This window comes from Filicampus tigris, chromosome 5 (genome assembly GCF_054856515.1).
Source record: "Filicampus tigris isolate MCC_2025a chromosome 5, RoL_Ftig_1.0, whole genome shotgun sequence".
In the NCBI taxonomy this organism is placed as follows: domain Eukaryota; kingdom Metazoa; phylum Chordata; class Actinopteri; order Syngnathiformes; family Syngnathidae; genus Filicampus; species Filicampus tigris.
The window spans coordinates 28,392,236-28,409,622 of NC_141221.1; the positions used below are offsets into that span (position 1 = coordinate 28,392,236).

At 43.5% G+C, this 17,387-nt stretch overlaps 1 protein-coding gene across 14 annotated transcripts in view; it reads left to right on the top strand.

Annotated features, from left to right (window-relative positions):
- The first annotated feature begins 5,712 nt into the window (after positions 1-5,712).
- The window catches only part of LOC147148014 (uncharacterized), a 57,272-nt gene continuing 45,597 nt past the window's right edge, over positions 5,713-17,387 (top strand). For 9 of the 14 annotated variants that reach the window (XR_015086739.1, XR_015086743.1, XR_015086738.1 and 6 more), the window contains exons 1-3: positions 5,720-6,067; positions 6,620-9,323; positions 14,173-14,310. Coding sequence is in view for 1 of the 14 variants with exons in the window: in XM_086030140.1 (XP_085886266.1) it covers positions 7,585-9,144 (1,560 nt within the window). In the remaining 13 variants the exon portion in view is untranslated. Of the gene's footprint in view, positions 6,126-6,619; positions 10,596-14,172; positions 14,311-17,387 lie in introns of those variants that run through there. The other 5 variants (XR_015086741.1, XR_015086744.1, XR_015086742.1 and 2 more) reach the window with 5 other exon arrangements.

Genomic DNA, 17,387 nt, shown 5'->3' on the forward strand with positions numbered 1-17,387 from the left:
CAAACCTATCAAAACACCAATGTTTAACCCATTAAGGATGGGAGCGCATAACCACATTTCGACCACTAGAGCCAGAGCGCTGTTGCGTCTTTCCACAATTAAAGCAGGGAGAGCGTATACGTCATTTTCTTTTATTATTTAGACCTCGGTCTCTTAACCAATGAAATGCATCAGAATATACACGTGACGGTGTGGTAAACCCACTGAGGATGTACCGTAAATCTTTCGAATTATAATGGCGGACATCGCGGGAGCTCTTAAATGAGTAACGGCAGTGATGTAGACGCGTGCTTGTGGACTTTGAACCAGAGAAACCAGTCAAATGTGAGATATGGTTAAGATATAGGTTTGTAGACATGACACTATCGACGTCTTAGTAACAGAAAAGAGGATGGTAATTAATTACCACTCGATTTAAAAAAAAAATTAAAAGTAGTGCTTCTCTTGCACTGACACTTTATTTTTACATCTTCGATTGAAACAGTAAAGAGAATAAACTCGGGCCTGTGTGAAAGCCACATGCTCTCAAATTCTTTCTCTTCTCTTTAGGCTTTGATGGGTTGACCGAAAACAAAAAACAAAACAAGTACAGCTTAACACGGAGATTTTCAAGTTTTTACGCTATCACCAGTGAGTGTTTTCTCATTTGTCTGTCTAATAAAAATCACAACAACAACGCACATGTAGCCTGGTATCAAAATGCGAGAGGAGCAGCACAGATTTTTCGGCTTCTGTTTGACAAGCACTTTGAATAACACGCCTTTTAGCAGTTTCCCTTTTCTTAATCCCCATTCTGATTGTTTAGTGCTTTATTTACATAAATTTCAAAACAAAAGTTCAACATGTCTGTCAACACGGGACCGGCTTTGGCATTCATTCAACATGGCCACTTATGGCATCTGTGATTTGGTGAATGTGTTATACGTACGTAGAACATCCACCTCACGACAAACATGTGGGTACGGCTACAGTATATGACGTGATTATACCAACGTTAAAGGGACGGTGGGGCCGGGATGGCCGTGTTTTCACTAACAAGTTCATTTTATATATTTTTTGATCAGGAAAATGAAAAGAGTTGTCATTTTCTATTTTATCAATAAAATTGGGAGAAATTAGGAAATAAGTGACTCCATGAATAAAGCCCCTTGTTAATGAGGAGAATGGCCGCGCCCCCTAGCGTTCTATCCCTGTTCGGCCGGATTCACGGGAGTAACCGATTCAAACTCCAAACTCTCCATTGGAAATCATTGTACTTTCATTGCTTATACCATCCAAAAACGGCGATCAATTGGCACCAAAATTTATGTGAACATCTCTACTAATGCCCACTTCAACATATCAAAAGGATTAACCCCTGCATGGCTGATTTATATGAGAATGAGGAAATGTGGAAGTGAGCAGAGCTACATAGATTTAGGCTGGTATGAGCGCACACTGCTTCTTTGCTTAAAAAAACCAAAAAAAACACTGCTTCTTTGCTGATCACGGTAAGGATGGGCGAGGCATTAAACACCAGTCAGGATATTTACAGAGACTGAAGTGGAAATGAGACGTGCACATTTATTTGGATGAGGAATGGCCCCAGTTTTTCGACTGACAACACGCAGTCCAATTTGGAACGTAAACAGACGAAAAGGTACGTTCCAATGCGGCCACACTCAGTTGTGGAGTCAGCCTCGCTGGAACTTTTTGTTCGCTGAACATTGAGGCTTGTTCGATGAGGGCTTAACTCACTCTCTGGCGGCTGCAAGTGGTGTCTTGGCGACTGCTTGGGAGGCAACCCCGCAAGGCAACCCTGCGACATGAAGATCGACGCAGGCTGGACGCAGAGTAAGGAGCTAATGTTGTTGTGCTAACACCCTTTGTTTTAACGACCTGAAGCTAGTTGTTGCTATTAGCTGTCCTATTATCCTACCTTTAGCCGAGGAGGGAAGAGGGGGGCGTAAAGCTCCAATAGAGTCGCTAAATGTATGAAATATAACATATATATATATATATATATATATATATTAGGCAACCCAGGCAATTGCTTATGGTCTTGAGCTGAAGGGGACGCACAGAAAGGATATGACTAATTGTATAAATGACAGTGACAAATTTGGACTGTTTTAATACTCCATGATAAAGTGTCAGGTTTCTCCTGTGTAGGCCTCTTACTAGATGTTGCAGGCTGATGGCTTGTAGGGAACCGAGGCATCTGACATTAATCCATAACAACAACACAACCGGAAACCCCTGTAGACACTGCAATGACATCCCGGGAATCGGGAAGCTCCTTAATGGGGCCCCCCTACTAGCTGGCTTGTTGTCAAGCACACTGGCAACAAAATAAAGATGAAATATATCTTTGCTGATCCATTCTTATTGGGGGGGGGGGGGTATCCTTCTTTCTGAAGGGCTCCAGGGGGTCTAGGAACTCCCCTGCCTGGCTCAATGGGTCACCCACCCTCTACCCCTCAAAAGCCAGTTAGCAGGAACAAAGGACCATCATAGCATGGAACATGCACATGCTTTTTGGGCCGCCTGCACCCTACAGGCATTTTATTTGGGACAGCCTGAGCTGAGCTTCCAGGATTCTTGTTAGACTATGGAAAATATTGGCACTGCCTAAGCTCAGACCACACGCCATTGATTGGTGCTTTAGCTGCATGGCCGAACTCTGACCAAAGCTGTTTCATGTATCGACAGGACTGGCGTGGTTAATTAAAAAGAAAATAGTTTTTAGTGTGGCTGGCTGCATTTCGCTCTGATGTGGAGAGAGGCAGTAGCAGTGGCACAAAAGGGGGAGGGAGAAGTACACACAGGCATCACAAAGACTGCATATTGAGGGGGTGTATGAAAAACATGAAGCCACAATGCATTTCTGAGTTTTGACAGATTCCTCCTCCAGGGCTGTTGAATTTACGAGCTATTACTACTGCTGGCCCGAAATCTAGTTGGTGCATTATGTTTCATGTCTTTCTCGATTAGTGGGGCAGTGACTGACATCTATTGAATAAACAAGTGTTCTCGGACACAGGCCAGTTGATAGCGCCTGTGTGACATGCTCGGACTGAGAGGATGCCAAGTTGTTGTGATCTTTCCAACAGCCCTTACACTCCTTATTTTTCTTGTGCTTTCATATGTGTTTATATTTGCAATGATCAGTGGACAATGCCGGAGCCTCCGAGCACTCGTTAAGATCCAGCTGGCCTGTTTCCACGTAAAATGGAACAGTATTCCTTACTGGCACTGTAAGAGGGAATAGTTTACTTCATACAGTAAATGGAGGCTAGGTAATAAACCTGAGACATATAGTTTTAGAATTCTTTGAAAAAGAAATACTATGAAGAAAAAAAGATAACTTTCAAACGCAAGACTGAAGACCTCTGTCAAGGTCAAGAAATTCTGGTGATTATCAGCGCAGAAAATTTGTGTGAAAAAAAAAACATTAGTAGAAAATCCTGGATCTGCACAAAGTGGAAACTTGAGCAGTTTTTCCATAAACAATCCAAAGCTAAATGGGAACTTTCAACGAGCATAATGACTGCATTGTAGTCTCTGCAACAATTTTCGGCAAATATCAACCCAGGAACAGACCGCTGGCGCTCCTCACAAAAACTATCCTGATTAGCCTAGCGTCTAAATAGCTTGTAAATGGGATGATAGAGGTTAATCAGGAAATGCAGTCCTGTCTACTTGTCTATACACTTCGAAGGGAAGGTCATTTTATTGAACTATCCGGATATGCATGCACGCATGACAAAATGCTGACAAATAATCCGTGAGGCCTTGATGTTCCATTAAATGATCGATTCAGCCAGTTTAGAGTGGGGGCTGCTCAGGGACCACGTAAAGGTCAGTGTTTGTTAGTTCATTGATGGAGTGATTAATAAATCAATAAAGGCGAGGGAAAGGTTCAGTAAATCAAACAATTCCAGAGAGACTTGTGACTTATCTTAGTAGCGCCGAAGAGAGAGTCACTCCTGCAACTTCCTCTATTTTTATGGATACTGCTATTTATGCCTCTGGGGCTGCTGTGGAGTCAGAATACAGTCATTATTGTTATTATTTTCAATGTAACCATAAAAAATGAATGTCATTCACGCAGAGTCAAGGACTAATCAAAGATAGATGTGTCCACACCTACTGACCGGTCATTATGTATTATGTATCTTATTTATTTATTTTTATTACGGGGAAGTCAACCCAAACATTTTTTTTCTCAAGAAGCGACTGAGCAACTGTGATGTCATTTTCAGTCGACAGAAGTGACAAAATGGCTGCCCGCTGAGTGGCTAAAAACGACTGGATTTTGCCGCTTAACTAATATTCCAAAAATGCAATATTAATCAGAATGCCTCGTTTCAACTAGTGGGCCTGCATACTGTAGAACATATTCTTAATATATATATATATATATATATATATATATATATATATATATATATATATATATATATATATATATATATATATATATATATAATTTTTTATTTTTTAATGTGTATATGTATATGTTTGGGTTGATTTCCCCTTTGACTGTTCTGAATAGAACATATTCTGCATAAATAGGCGCAGTACCATCACAAGGAAATGGAAAATGTAAACATTGTAGAAGTACAATTTTAGAAATCACAGTCTTACTGTTGTAATGAGGTGTGTGGGTGCACTTATGAACACTGACTTAGTTCATGTGCACTTCATGCTGATACAAGAGGGAGATGCCAGGATTTGCAGCAGTTTTTTAATGAAATATTCTATTACAGTTGCATTGGCTTATCTAGGGCTCAACATGACCTGCAGCACAAGTCACTGATCAATGCCACCTCGACAAAATATATTGTTGTTACCTGATTTGCAGATGTAACTTTGACATACAGGTACATACATATATCTTTTAATGTCAAATACTCAACAGAGCAAAACATGTATAATGTATGATTTCATCATTATTCCAGCAAAATACTACTGCACAACATAAAAGCTTAAAAGACAACCTTAGTTTAAAATGACTGATTTCAAAATAAATATGACATTATGGTAAGTATCTGGTAAATTAACATCAACAGATTACTTTAAATCAATGGTACACTAGTTAATAAGGAGCATAGCACACACATATGCTCCCCTCCATGTACCTGCCCCGTTACATACAGCAAAAATTGTTTGTTTATAATTGAGGTGATTAATGTTGACATACTGGTGGTTAACATATTGTAATGGTGAAGATGCTTTCAGACAAGGTAAGGTGAAAGAAAAAGCAAATCAACAAAGTAATTGAGGCTGTTGTGAAATGTGCTATAAAAATAAAATTGTATTGTATGAAAGAGTACACTGTAATGCCAATAGCGGCCAGAGGGAGGCGATAGCACCTAATGGCTCTAATCTACTAGTTCTTAAAAGAATCTGAGTACTGAGCACCCATGTTCATGTTTCAGTGCATTTCCACTGCATTACTCTGAGTTAGATTTTCATTGTCCTTCAAAGGAGGACATGCACACACACACGCACACACCCACACACGCACACACACACACGCCCCCCCCACACACACATTAATGTAATGCATATACAGCTAATTAGTTTTTGCAGAACCTACGCAGCACATGCTGTACCACTTGTTACAAATTCTTCAAGCCGTTTAGAGTGTGACGTTTAGTTATCTTATTTTGAAGTGTGCTTTTAATTTGAAAGGTCGCTCCGTATTTCCGTTTCCTGTTCGAACGTTCTTCGTTCGTCATTCGGTTCGTAGCGGTGCAGTAGTCAATGACGATGTGAGTACTCATTCAAATTAATTTGGATTGATATTGAAAGTAGACGCTGCGTTACCCCAAGATGTCTATGCTCCAGCCAGTGTCGGCCGACAGAGATGGCGTCATTGTCAAACACTGGTGGATCACTTTTGGCGTCAATTCACAAGGAACTATCTGCCAAACCTACAGACACGACAGAAGTGGAGGAGGCCAACTGAAACCTTGACAGTGGACAACACTTCCAAGAGCTCAGTGTCCTTTTGGGAGAGTGATCAAGACGATCGTCAGTCAGGATGGACACGTCAGGACAGCAGATGTTCTCGACAAAGGCAAGACCTACACGAGACCAACACCGAAGTCATGAAAGACACTTGAAGAATTTTCAGGGTTTGCACATTTACTATGCAAATGTGGCTGTTACAAATTCCTCAATCCGTTTAGAGTGTGACGTTTAGTTGTCTTATTTTGAAGTGTGCTTTTAATTTGAAAGGCCGCTCCGTATTTACATTTCCTGTTTTAACGTTCTTCGTTCGTCATTTGGCTCGTAGCGGTGCAGTAGTCAATGACGATATGAGTACTACTAATTCAAATCAATTCGGATTGATATTGAAAGTACATTTTCTAGCTGTACTCAGTGAGAAAATATGCGTGTTCATACGTTCATATGCTCGTTTTCTCTTGTTTACACTCGGTTTTCACTAGTTGTTAGCTAACTTGTAGAGTGTGTAGCCGTTAGCAACTTGCTAATAGAAGCAATATAGACCAGAAATGTGGTATATAAAACAACTTGTAAATGTCTACATGTCGGTTTATTTACATTGAGAGTGTTGTTTGCTGTTGAATAGTAGAAGTGTGATTGCTTTCTTTTTCTCAATCATTAGATACTATCCACAGGAGCGGTACAATGTGCAAGGAGCATTCACAGCAGCAGGGCTTGATCTGATGGAGCAGTTACCCAGTTCAGATGCTTCAGAAACGCTACTCCAACCTGAAAGGAATACCCCTGAAGTAATTCTATAATGTACGCCCACTGGTGCTTCTCGGCTCAGATCAAGTACATCTAATCACTGCTACAGAGCCAACTTGTCAAGGAGTCAATGGTGGTCCCATGGTCATCCGAACTGCCCTCGGCTGGGCACTGCAAGGTGCACAAGGGTGTACTGACGGACAGACCCCAGTACAACAGTGCCTTTTCACCTCAGTCACCAGTCCAGACGATCTCTTTTACCAGAATGTCGCAAGGCTATGGCAGCTTGATATTTTACCATTTCGGAATGAGAAAGTGGTCGCCCGTTGACGTGAGGATCAGGAGGCCATGAATCTGCTGGAAAAGAAAACCCAGCGTCTCAAAGTCAAAGGAGTCTTCAGTTATGCAACACCGCTATTAAGGAATATTGGCGCTCCTAAACTCATCAGTTCAACACATTCAGTCACAGCTCATCTAAGAGCCACAGAGAAACAATTGAAAAAGGATCCAGAGAAAGCAGCTATCTATGCAGCTGAAATCAGCAAGCTTATTGCAGCTGGATATGCAAAAATACTTCACCCCGAAGAAGTCAACTAGTCTGCAGAAGCATGGTATCTTTCACACCATCTCGTATGCCACAACAACAAACCACGATTGGTTTTCAACTGTTCGTTTCGACATCAAGGTGTCTCCATGAACGACCAGCTTCTACGCTGAGTCCAACTCTAGTAGACGTCCTCATTCGATTCAGACAACACCAAGTGGCGGTGAGTGGAGATATCCGTGCGATGTTTCACCAAGTTCGCCTACTACCAGAGGACAGACCACTCTTGCGATTCATCTGGCAAGAAATGCGTTGTGAAGACCCTCCAGACGTGTATGAATGGCAAGTGTTACCTTTCGGCACAACAAGTAGCCCTTGCTGCGCCATATTTGCTCTGCAGCAACATGCTCGCAATTACTAAGAGAGCCATCCCGAGGTACTGCAGTCAGTTCAGCAGAGTTTTTATGTTGACAACTGCCTCGAAAGCTCGAAACCTTAACTTCTCGACCGCTAAACAGAGAGTAGACCAATTGCGCACTCTCCTGGCTGAGGGAGGGTTTGATCTCCGGCAGTGGGCAATTAACCAGCCTGCAGTGATAACCCATTTTGCCACCGAGGCTAGATCTCCGTTTACAGAACAATGGCTAAGCCAAAGCCGCGCAGACCCGCTTGAACCCACTCTAGGCCTGAGATGGAATTGTGCTGCGGATACTCTCGGCTACCAGTACCGGATCATCGAACACTCGATATTGACAATGAGGGCAGCTTATCAAGTGCTGGCGAGTCAGTATGACCCTCTGGAGTTTATGGTGCCATATACCACTCATGCCATGGTCCTCATTCAACAGTTTTGGTCCAAACAAAGAGGCTGGGATGACCCGGATTTACCTCTTCATCTTCGACAAGCCTGGGAAACATGTAAGGATGAGTTGAAACATCTCAACAGAGTGTTTATTCCCCGATGTTACTCCCCAATCTCTGCAGAAGACGACGACTTGGAGTATAACCTCCATATCTTTTGCGATGCTTCAGAACAAGCATATGGAGCAGTAGCCTATCTTACAGTCCAAGCAAAGAACACCATTCACACATCCTTTGTTATGGCCAGGTCAAGAGTTGCCCCCAAGAGACAGCAATCGATACCTCGCCTAGAAGTATGCGCAGCCCTAGCAGAAGCCCAACTAGCCAAGCTCCTCGAGACAGAGATGACGCTTCCCATACAACAAACTATCCTGTGGTCTGACTCCACCCCCATTCTTGAATGGCTCCAATCGGACTCCTGTCGATTCAAGGTGTTCGTTGGAACCCGCATGTCAGAGATTCAGGAACTAACAGACCGTCAGGCTTGGCGGTATGTTGACAGTCAGAACAACCCAGCAGATGGCATAACTAGAGGAAAATCATTGCTGGATCTAACAGAATCTGGTCGCTGGAAACAAGGACCACAGTTCCTCACACGGATTGCGGAGCACTGGCCAAAGAGGCCCGAACATGCCTCGAAAGAAAGCTCATCGGAGCTGAAACCGATCACCTGCTGCTGTTTAGTCTCAACGGAGACCACTGGAAACAACCCTGATGCCACCCAGTTCAACTCTTGGAAGGAGTTATTTGGCGCGAGGAGACAGGCGCATGGGGCGGCAGCGGACACGTCTATCAATCAACGGGATGCCGAGGTCTTGCTGCTGAGCAGGTGTCAAATGCAGATCTTCCCGGAAGAAGTTGCCACGTTAGGGCACAGAAATCTGTGCGTAATCACAGTCGGCTGGCTAGCCTCGCTCCAGAGTGGGACGCAGCAACATTACTCATCCGTGTTGGGGGAAGACTACGGAAAGTACGAGATCCAAGTGTTGGAGAGATCCATCCTATTGTGCTCGATCCAAAGCACCTGGCAGTGAAGCTTCTTATCAAAGACATGGATGAGAGCCTGCTCCACCCGGGCTCGGAACGAGTCTATGCCAAAATACAAAGATGATTCTGGATCCTGCGAGGACGACAAGCCATCCGATATCACCAACTTAACTGTCCAACCTGTCAGCATTGGAGAGCCTCTGCTCTGAACACCAGATGTTTCTTGGTGAGCCTGTGAACATTAACATCAACAGAAACGTTCATCCTCATTGTCCATCCTTTTTCTTACGCACTTGCTCCTTACTCCATTTCATCTGTTCATCCATTCCCTCCATCCTTTTCCTAACCTCACCACCTTACGTTCCATTTGTCCAGGTTGCAAGAACAGACTTTCCCTCTCTCACGTCCTGTGGTGCTTTGCCAAAGACTTTAGTGGGAGCTAGACCCCTGTTCATGGTGCACTGACAGGGTTTTTGCTGGTTCAAATTGAGGCAGTGGTGGTACCATCCTGACCATGCGCCATGACGTGCATGTATTCTGTAAATTCGACTGACTCGCTCTCTTTTACAGGGAACATACTTTACGTTAAAGGTTCCAATAAGAATGACTTTTATCATGTTAAAACATTTATTTATTAAAACTAGAGCCACACTTTTGAAAGTGTTACTGCAAAGAACCACATTATACATATGGACGCACATAAACTGCCCCATCTCATCCCCTCACTCCCTAGCTCTCTTGCATATTTTGACAAACTTCTTTGTATGGCTTTTTAGCTTATGCAGTGTTCAAACATCCAAGCAAACAAAGTGCTTCATAAATTTTGGGAACAACTGTGTGAACCTTTTTACCTGACCTTTCAAAGAGAGCAACTAGTGCTTACGAAGTTCAGTTTGCTTTGGAAAATTCCTGGTTGGTGTTTGCATGGAGGGAACTGAAGTACCGCTGAAGATGTGAAGCCTCACTCAAATGATGTGTTGTATTCCAAAGAAGCAAGTTGATCTTGGTGTGAACGTGGATTTATTGAAGAACAGCACTCACAATCATACACTTCAGCCACGTTGTATTACCATTCTATTCTGCCTTCTTCTTCATGTATCTCGTCTTCGTTCTCTCTCGCTCTCTGCTCTTCATCTCAATATAGTCTATAGTATCCCTAGCGGCAGGACCAAGACACCACATATTCCCCTTAATAAGCCAAATGTGTATCTACAATTTAACATAAGTGCACACAAAATTGACTTAAACCTGAAATTTGTAAAATAAAATAGGTTTCTAGAAGTCCCCTTTAGATACCTTAACACAGCGTCCTCTGCCTCGTCGTCTGAATCAGCCTCTCCTCTGTCTTGAGATGGTACAAATGTCTATAAAACATGAATATGACCCAATGTGAGGAACAAATTATATATCCATTGTTAGTCAATATAGCTATAATAATAAAAAGGGAATCCTGGGCATTTCAAAGCCAAATTATCTTGCAAACCCGATACAGGGACATATGTGTCACAGGACTTTACTTGTCACTCTGTTTTGGGTGGGCTGTTGTGCTTCATGTAAATCGTGTACGGCTTTCATTTGGAAGATAAGATGGTTATGGCAAAGCTAAGGCATTACAACAAGTGAGGGGGAGTCAGTGTTGCTAATTTAGAAACTTTGTTGGTACCTTAAGCAGAGCTGGGCATTCCGTCTACGTGATGGACCGTTACGTCCATCCATCACTGCGAACGTCCATTTTGCTGATGGCTGACGCATGATGGGACAAAAATTAAAATAGACGGCTTGAGCATAAACTGAGACCCCTTTATTTAGTCCGCCATTCATCTGCAGTCCGTCATTAGTCTATATTTCGCGGCGAGGAAATTAGGAAGTTGTTTTAGCTTGGGGGACAGATTTGAGTGAGGGACCAGGCTGTGAACAGGCTTCCAAAGCGCAGTGAGTCACTATTTATTTTCAAATATTGTCCGAGAATGGGGGGCGGCACGGTGGTAGACTGGTTAGTACGTCCGCCTCACAGTTCGGAGGTCGTGGGCTCGATCCCGACTCCGGCCTCCCTGTGTGGAGTTTGCATATTCTCCCCGTGCCTGCGTGGGTTTTCTCCGGGTACTCCGGTTTCCTCCCACATTCCAGAAACATGCATGGCAGGTTAATTGAACACTAAATTGCCCCTAGGTGTAATTGTGAGTGCGAATGTTTGTTTGTCTCTGTGTGCCCTGCGATTGGCTGGCATCCAATTCAGGGTGTCCCCCGCCCACTGCCCGAAGACAGCTGGGATAGGCTCCAGCACTCCCCGCGACCCTTGTGAGGATAAGCGGTATCGATAATGGATGGATGGATGTCCGAGAGGGTGGGGGGGTTGGTTGCTAGTGAAAGTTTAGTCGGACTTGCAGATAGACGGCTGTTTAAAATTAGAGGCAGAGCAACCTATAGACCACTGGTACTATTTTTTTCCCCCCAGAGAAAAAGGCAAATGACGGACGATGGAAGGATACCCACGCTGCAGACAGATGATGAATAACGGACACGCAATTTTTAGTAAAATTCCTAGCTCTGATATTTAGTGTGGTCTGTCTTTCTGCGTGCTTATTTGCGTGCTTATTTGGAATGATTTTTGGACACTATATGGAATCTCTGACCAACTGTTGTAATTGGTTGATATTCAAAGTGACTACGTACTTACAACATTGAGTACAGATATTTAGTATGTTTCCAAGCAGAATAGAGTATTCTACTATTAACATATTTAAAAAATATCATGTTGATTTAATCCAAGCTTACCTCACTATTAGAATTGTTCTTTTATTTTTTTGCTTACTTAGAGACTGCTTAAGACCAACCAAATTCACATCTTACATTCACCCATTTGCGTCTGTTTGACACAACAACATACAGTATGTTCATATGCTTGCTGTAAATAATTTGCCTCATTTGTACAGAATGTACCACGCACATATGACTGCTTTGATTTTAGTAAAGGAAAAAAAAATTGGATGGAAGATGAATAAATGACTTGGTCATCAAGGTCAGACTAAAGCCCTGTCTGAGTGGATTGTCCAGTGAGTGAATATGATTATTGATCTTTCACACTGCTTTTGCTTGGAACCCATACTGTGCCTTTTATTCTGTACAATAATCAGAAGGCTGTCACTGCCAAACCACATTGACTGTTAAAACGTTAATACATTCTGTGAATATGAAAGGATTGGTGCTAATATAGGACAGGGTCTGCAGTAGAGACACTTGAACAGCTCCACGGAAGGGAACTAAGGCTAGGTTCACACCGCAGGCAAATGCGACCCAGATCGGATTTTTTTGCCCATATGCGACCTGTATCTGATTTTTTTATGACAGTCTGAACGGCTTGATTCCGATTTTTTCAAATGCAACCTGGGTCGCTTTCATATGTGATCCTAGATCGGATACGTATCCGATCTTTTCCAATGCGTTCGCAGTCTGAACGGCCAGGTCGCATATATCCGACATTGATGTCATCCGAACCCCAAAATGTGCCTCCGCGCAGGCAGAGGGAAACTGCTGGCAGCACGGGATCGAATCTGCAAAGTTGTTTTGAGTATATTTTACTTTAATTTAATCCCACTTGAAAATAGAAGCATAAAGTGGACATTTATGGCGATTATAGTAATTTAGCCACGGCTCAGATAGATTCATTTTTTACGTACAGTTAAGACATGATGTCATAGTTAGTGATGTCTCCATGAAATGAGATATTAAAGCCTCGACACGCTGGACCACATTTACTTCCGCAAACACAACGTTGGGTGTGACGTCGCCTTTTCTTCTGTCGCATGTGGGCCACTTTGACGATGCATGTGTTCATACAGCAGACAAGACCGAGTTCGCATTTATAATGTAATATGAACGCTTACCCAAAAAAAATCGGATTTTTTCAAAAAATCTGAATTGAGCATTAAGACCTGCGGTGTGAACCTAGCCTAAGAGAGGCTAAACACAGGTTTCCAGTAGACTGGTAGTTAATAGAAGAGGATGACAGCTTTTAACAGGATGTGTGTGCATAGCCAACAGCTCAGAAACTGAAAAGGCTGCTTGGGATGCTTATTGTCATTAATACGATAGATGTAAACACACACACCCTACACACTAAAAACAGTTGCATCAAGACAACCAGAGATGGGCATTCTGTCCGAGGGACAGAACGGTCCGTCCCGGACGAATGCCCATTTTGTGGATGAAGGACAAGAAGTCTTTTAAAAAGGACGGACTAGGCAAGGACAGAAGTGGGTTTTCGTCCATCTCTTTATTCATTCTGAACCGGATCAACTACCAGCTGACGTGTTGTGTTGGGTTCTTTTAAGAAGAAAGAGCACTGTTCTCTTCTGCGGGGGGCGATTCCGCGGAGCAGCCATGACTAAGACTTCACAACACTGTACATTGGTAATTTTCATGTGCGTTCCCTCCTTGCAGTATCGTTCTCACAGACATAGTCTGCCCTATAATGGGCACCCATTTCACTGACAAGGGAGAAGGTGGATAGCAATTTGGTTTTGTTACTTAACTGTTAACATTGAGTACAAAACATATCCCTTTGCATACGAAGTATCTCCTTGTCTAGGACATCTCTAGACTGTAAAAATCTATCAAAACCTGACGGCTCATGTAAAAATCTATCCAAATCTGACGGGCCATGCCAGCTCCGCCGTAGACTGAAAGCTATGACCCGGAATTAGAAGACGTTTGTTCTCTCATGATAAACCATTGCGTTATTTTGCAATAATTATTTTTATTGCGAATGCAATAAAAAGTGAAAACATCTTCCGTTACAACGCAAAAGTTTTGCAATACAATGCAATAGTATTACGGTGTTATGCAATCTTAAATATTCTCAGCATGGTCCGCATCATCATCATCATCCTCATCTTCATCACCTCACAACAGTCTTGTGCTGGCAGAAAAATGCTATCTTGGTTAAAAGTAGTAAACAATTCAATCCACTCACGATACTCCCAGCAGGTAAGAGGATGTGCATAGGAAATTAGCCAGCTACTGAGCTTTAAATAATGTTTATTACTTGATTGGCTTTTTTTTTTCTTTTTTTTCAGGTGGTGGGGGGGTTGGTGGACCGATGAAATGAAAGGACAGAAGCGCTTTACATAAAAGGATGAGGATGGACGGGGTCGAAGGATGATTATTTTTATGAACAAGGACGATGCCGGAAGGTACCCAGGTCGCGGACGGAGGTAGGACCGGCAAAAAAGGGTAAAGTGCCCATCTCTGAAAATGTTTATCTTAAGCCTCATAGGATGAGTTTTAAATCTTAAATCTGGTGCTCCAGAGTCAAGGGCATTTAATAGAATAATATTCATTCATCATTCGTCCATCCATCCATGATCTGCCGCTTATCTGATGTCGGGTCACGGAGGCAGTAGATTCAGCAGGGAAGCCCAGACTTCCCTCTCCCCAGCCACGTCTTCGAGCTCTTCCAGCGGGATCCCAAGGCGTGTGCAGGCAAGCCGGGAGACATAGTCTCTCCAGTGTGTCCTGGGTCTTCCTCGGGGCCTCCTGCCGGCGGGGTATGCCCGGAATAGCTCACCAGGGAGGTGTCCAGGAGGCATCCTAATCAGATGCCAGAGCCACTTCAGCTGGCTCTTCTCAACGTGGAGGAGCAGCGGCTCGACTCTGGGTCCCCCCCGGATGGCTGAACTTCTCAGCCTATCTCTAAGTGAGAGCCCGGACACTCTGTAGAGGAAAGCCATTTCAGCTGCTTGGGTCCGAGATCTTGTTCTTTCGGTCATGACCCACAGCTCATGACCATAGGTTAGGGTAGGAACGTAGATCGGCTGGTAAATCGAGAACCTTGCCTTTCGGCTCACCTCCTTCTTCACCACGACAGACTGATACAGAGTGCGCATCACAGCAGATGCTGCACCGATACGCCTGTTGAGCTCCCGTTCTAGCCTACCCTCACTGGCGAACAAGACCCCAAGATACCTGAACTCCTCGACTTGTGGCAGAATCTCATCCCCGGAGAGGGCACTCCACCCTTTTCCGACTGAGAACCATTGTCTCAGATTTGGAGATGCTGGTCTTTATTCCAATCACTTCACACTTGGCTGCGAACCGCTCCAGTGAGAGTTGGAGGCCGTGGCTTGAAGAAGCCAACAGCATCACATCATCTGCAAACAGCAGAGATGCAATAGTGAGGCCACCAAACCGGAACCCCTCAAAACCTCGGCTGCACCTAGAAATTCTGTCCATAAAAGTTGTGAACAGAGGGTGTAGAGCTGGTCCACTGTTACATGGCTGGGACAAAAATCACATTGCTCCCCCTGAATCTGAGATTCGACCTCCCGACAGGCCAGCACCCCTGGCTGAGGAGTGTGATTCCTCTGTAATTAGAAGTCACTCTCCGGCCCCCCCTTCTTAAAAAGGGTCTGCCAATCCAGAGGCACTGTCCCCGATGTCTACGCGATGTTGTAGAGGCGTGTCAACCATGACAGCCACACAACATACAGAGCCTTTAGGAACTACGGGCGGATTTCATCCACCCTCGGGGCTTTGCCACCGAGGAGCTTTTTAACAACCTCTGTTACTTGTTGCTTGTCGAACTTGTTACTCCCTCGAAGCACGAACAGACACAAGTGGTTTCCTTTACACCTGGTTTATTGGCTTGACTTTTCTTAAATTCACCTTCACCACCATCACCACCGTGAAAACTGAACAGTACACACACGAAACACGGTTACCTTAACATAAAGTATAAAATCCTGCACAGCATGGATATCAACAAGCAAAGTATACACAAGTGAACACATTAAAAATACCTTGTTGGCTGCGTCTATATAAAAAAGGGAATAAATCGTCTTCTTCAGTCTTCTTCTAGTTTTACAGCAGGTAGTTGACAAAATATGAGCATCATATTATGTGTGTCATAGCCAGTCTCTGCGCGAAGTGGGACGCTAACTTCTGAATAGAAAATTGAACAACGTAAGAGCAGACCAACCGGAAGTATACCTTTCAAAATAAAAGTTCACAAGAGAACAATATTCTGACAAATAAAATCAGATATATTCAAATTACTTTCCTTTTAGAGGTAACAATAACAACAGTTACACTCCCACCAAATCACACAATCTTGTCATGTCATGTCATCTTCCAAACCGCTTATCCTATATAGGGTCGCGGGGAGTTGCTGGAGCCTATCCCAGCCGTCAATGGGCAAAGGCAGACTACACCCCGAACTGGTCGCCAGCCAGTCGCAGATCTTCTCTCACAAAATCTCCTGGTGGGGGCAAAATGATTGTCGACTTCATTGTCAGGATATGATTCGGAGTCAAAGGTTCAGGTCCTGAAGGATCATTCAAATGTTCTGCTGTGAGTGGTCTTGTTGATAATATCCATCACCTCATACAACAATGTTCACAAGGAGGTGCTGTTGAGTGTTTGTGCAGACTTGTCAAGAATGGCTGTGAGAACAATTCGAACAGTTCTAATCTGTCTCTCCCAGACACCACCCATGTGACTTGCTGCCGGTGGGTTAGTAAGGAATTCACATCCTATGGCCTTCACTCTTTCTTGCTCCAATCCATTCATGAGTTCAGCGAACTCTTTTCTTGCACCAATGAAGTTGGTACTTTGGTCACATCGTAACTGTCGAACATTACCTTATATGGCAATAAATGTTCGTAATGCATTGATAAATGCATCAATTGTCATGTCATCAATTAGTTCTGTGTGTATGGACCATGAACAAAGACAGGTAAGTAAAAGACCATATTTCTTGGGAGTTTTTTCCATCTTTAACAGAGCAGACCAAAACAGTCCACACCAGTGTAGGCGAAAGGAGGAGTGGTTTCTATTCTGTCCTCAGGTAAGTCACCCATTCTCTGTTCTTCAGTCAATCTTCTATACTTTCTACACTTGGCACATCGGAAAATGTGCGACGAGACGGCACTGCTGTATCCGAGAATCCGTTAGTTCGCAGTTCGTTCATTGTCATTCCACGTCCCTAGTGATGTATTTTCTCATGGAAATGTTTAATAAGTAAGGCTGATATATGGCAGTTTTTGGGGAGTATTGCTGGGTGCTTCACATGGGGATGCACTGTAGCTTGACTTAAGCGTACTCCCACCCTGAGGATTCCTTCTTCATCCAAGAAGGGGTTCAACTTGTACAGTTTACTGTTTTTAGTCTTGAAGATTTTCTTTGCTTTCAAGCTTTTTATTTCTTCTGAGAAGGCTTCTTCTTGCACTGACTTCACGATGACAAGTTCTGCTTCTCTTCTTTCTTCTAAGCTTGTACTTTCATTTGTTCCTTG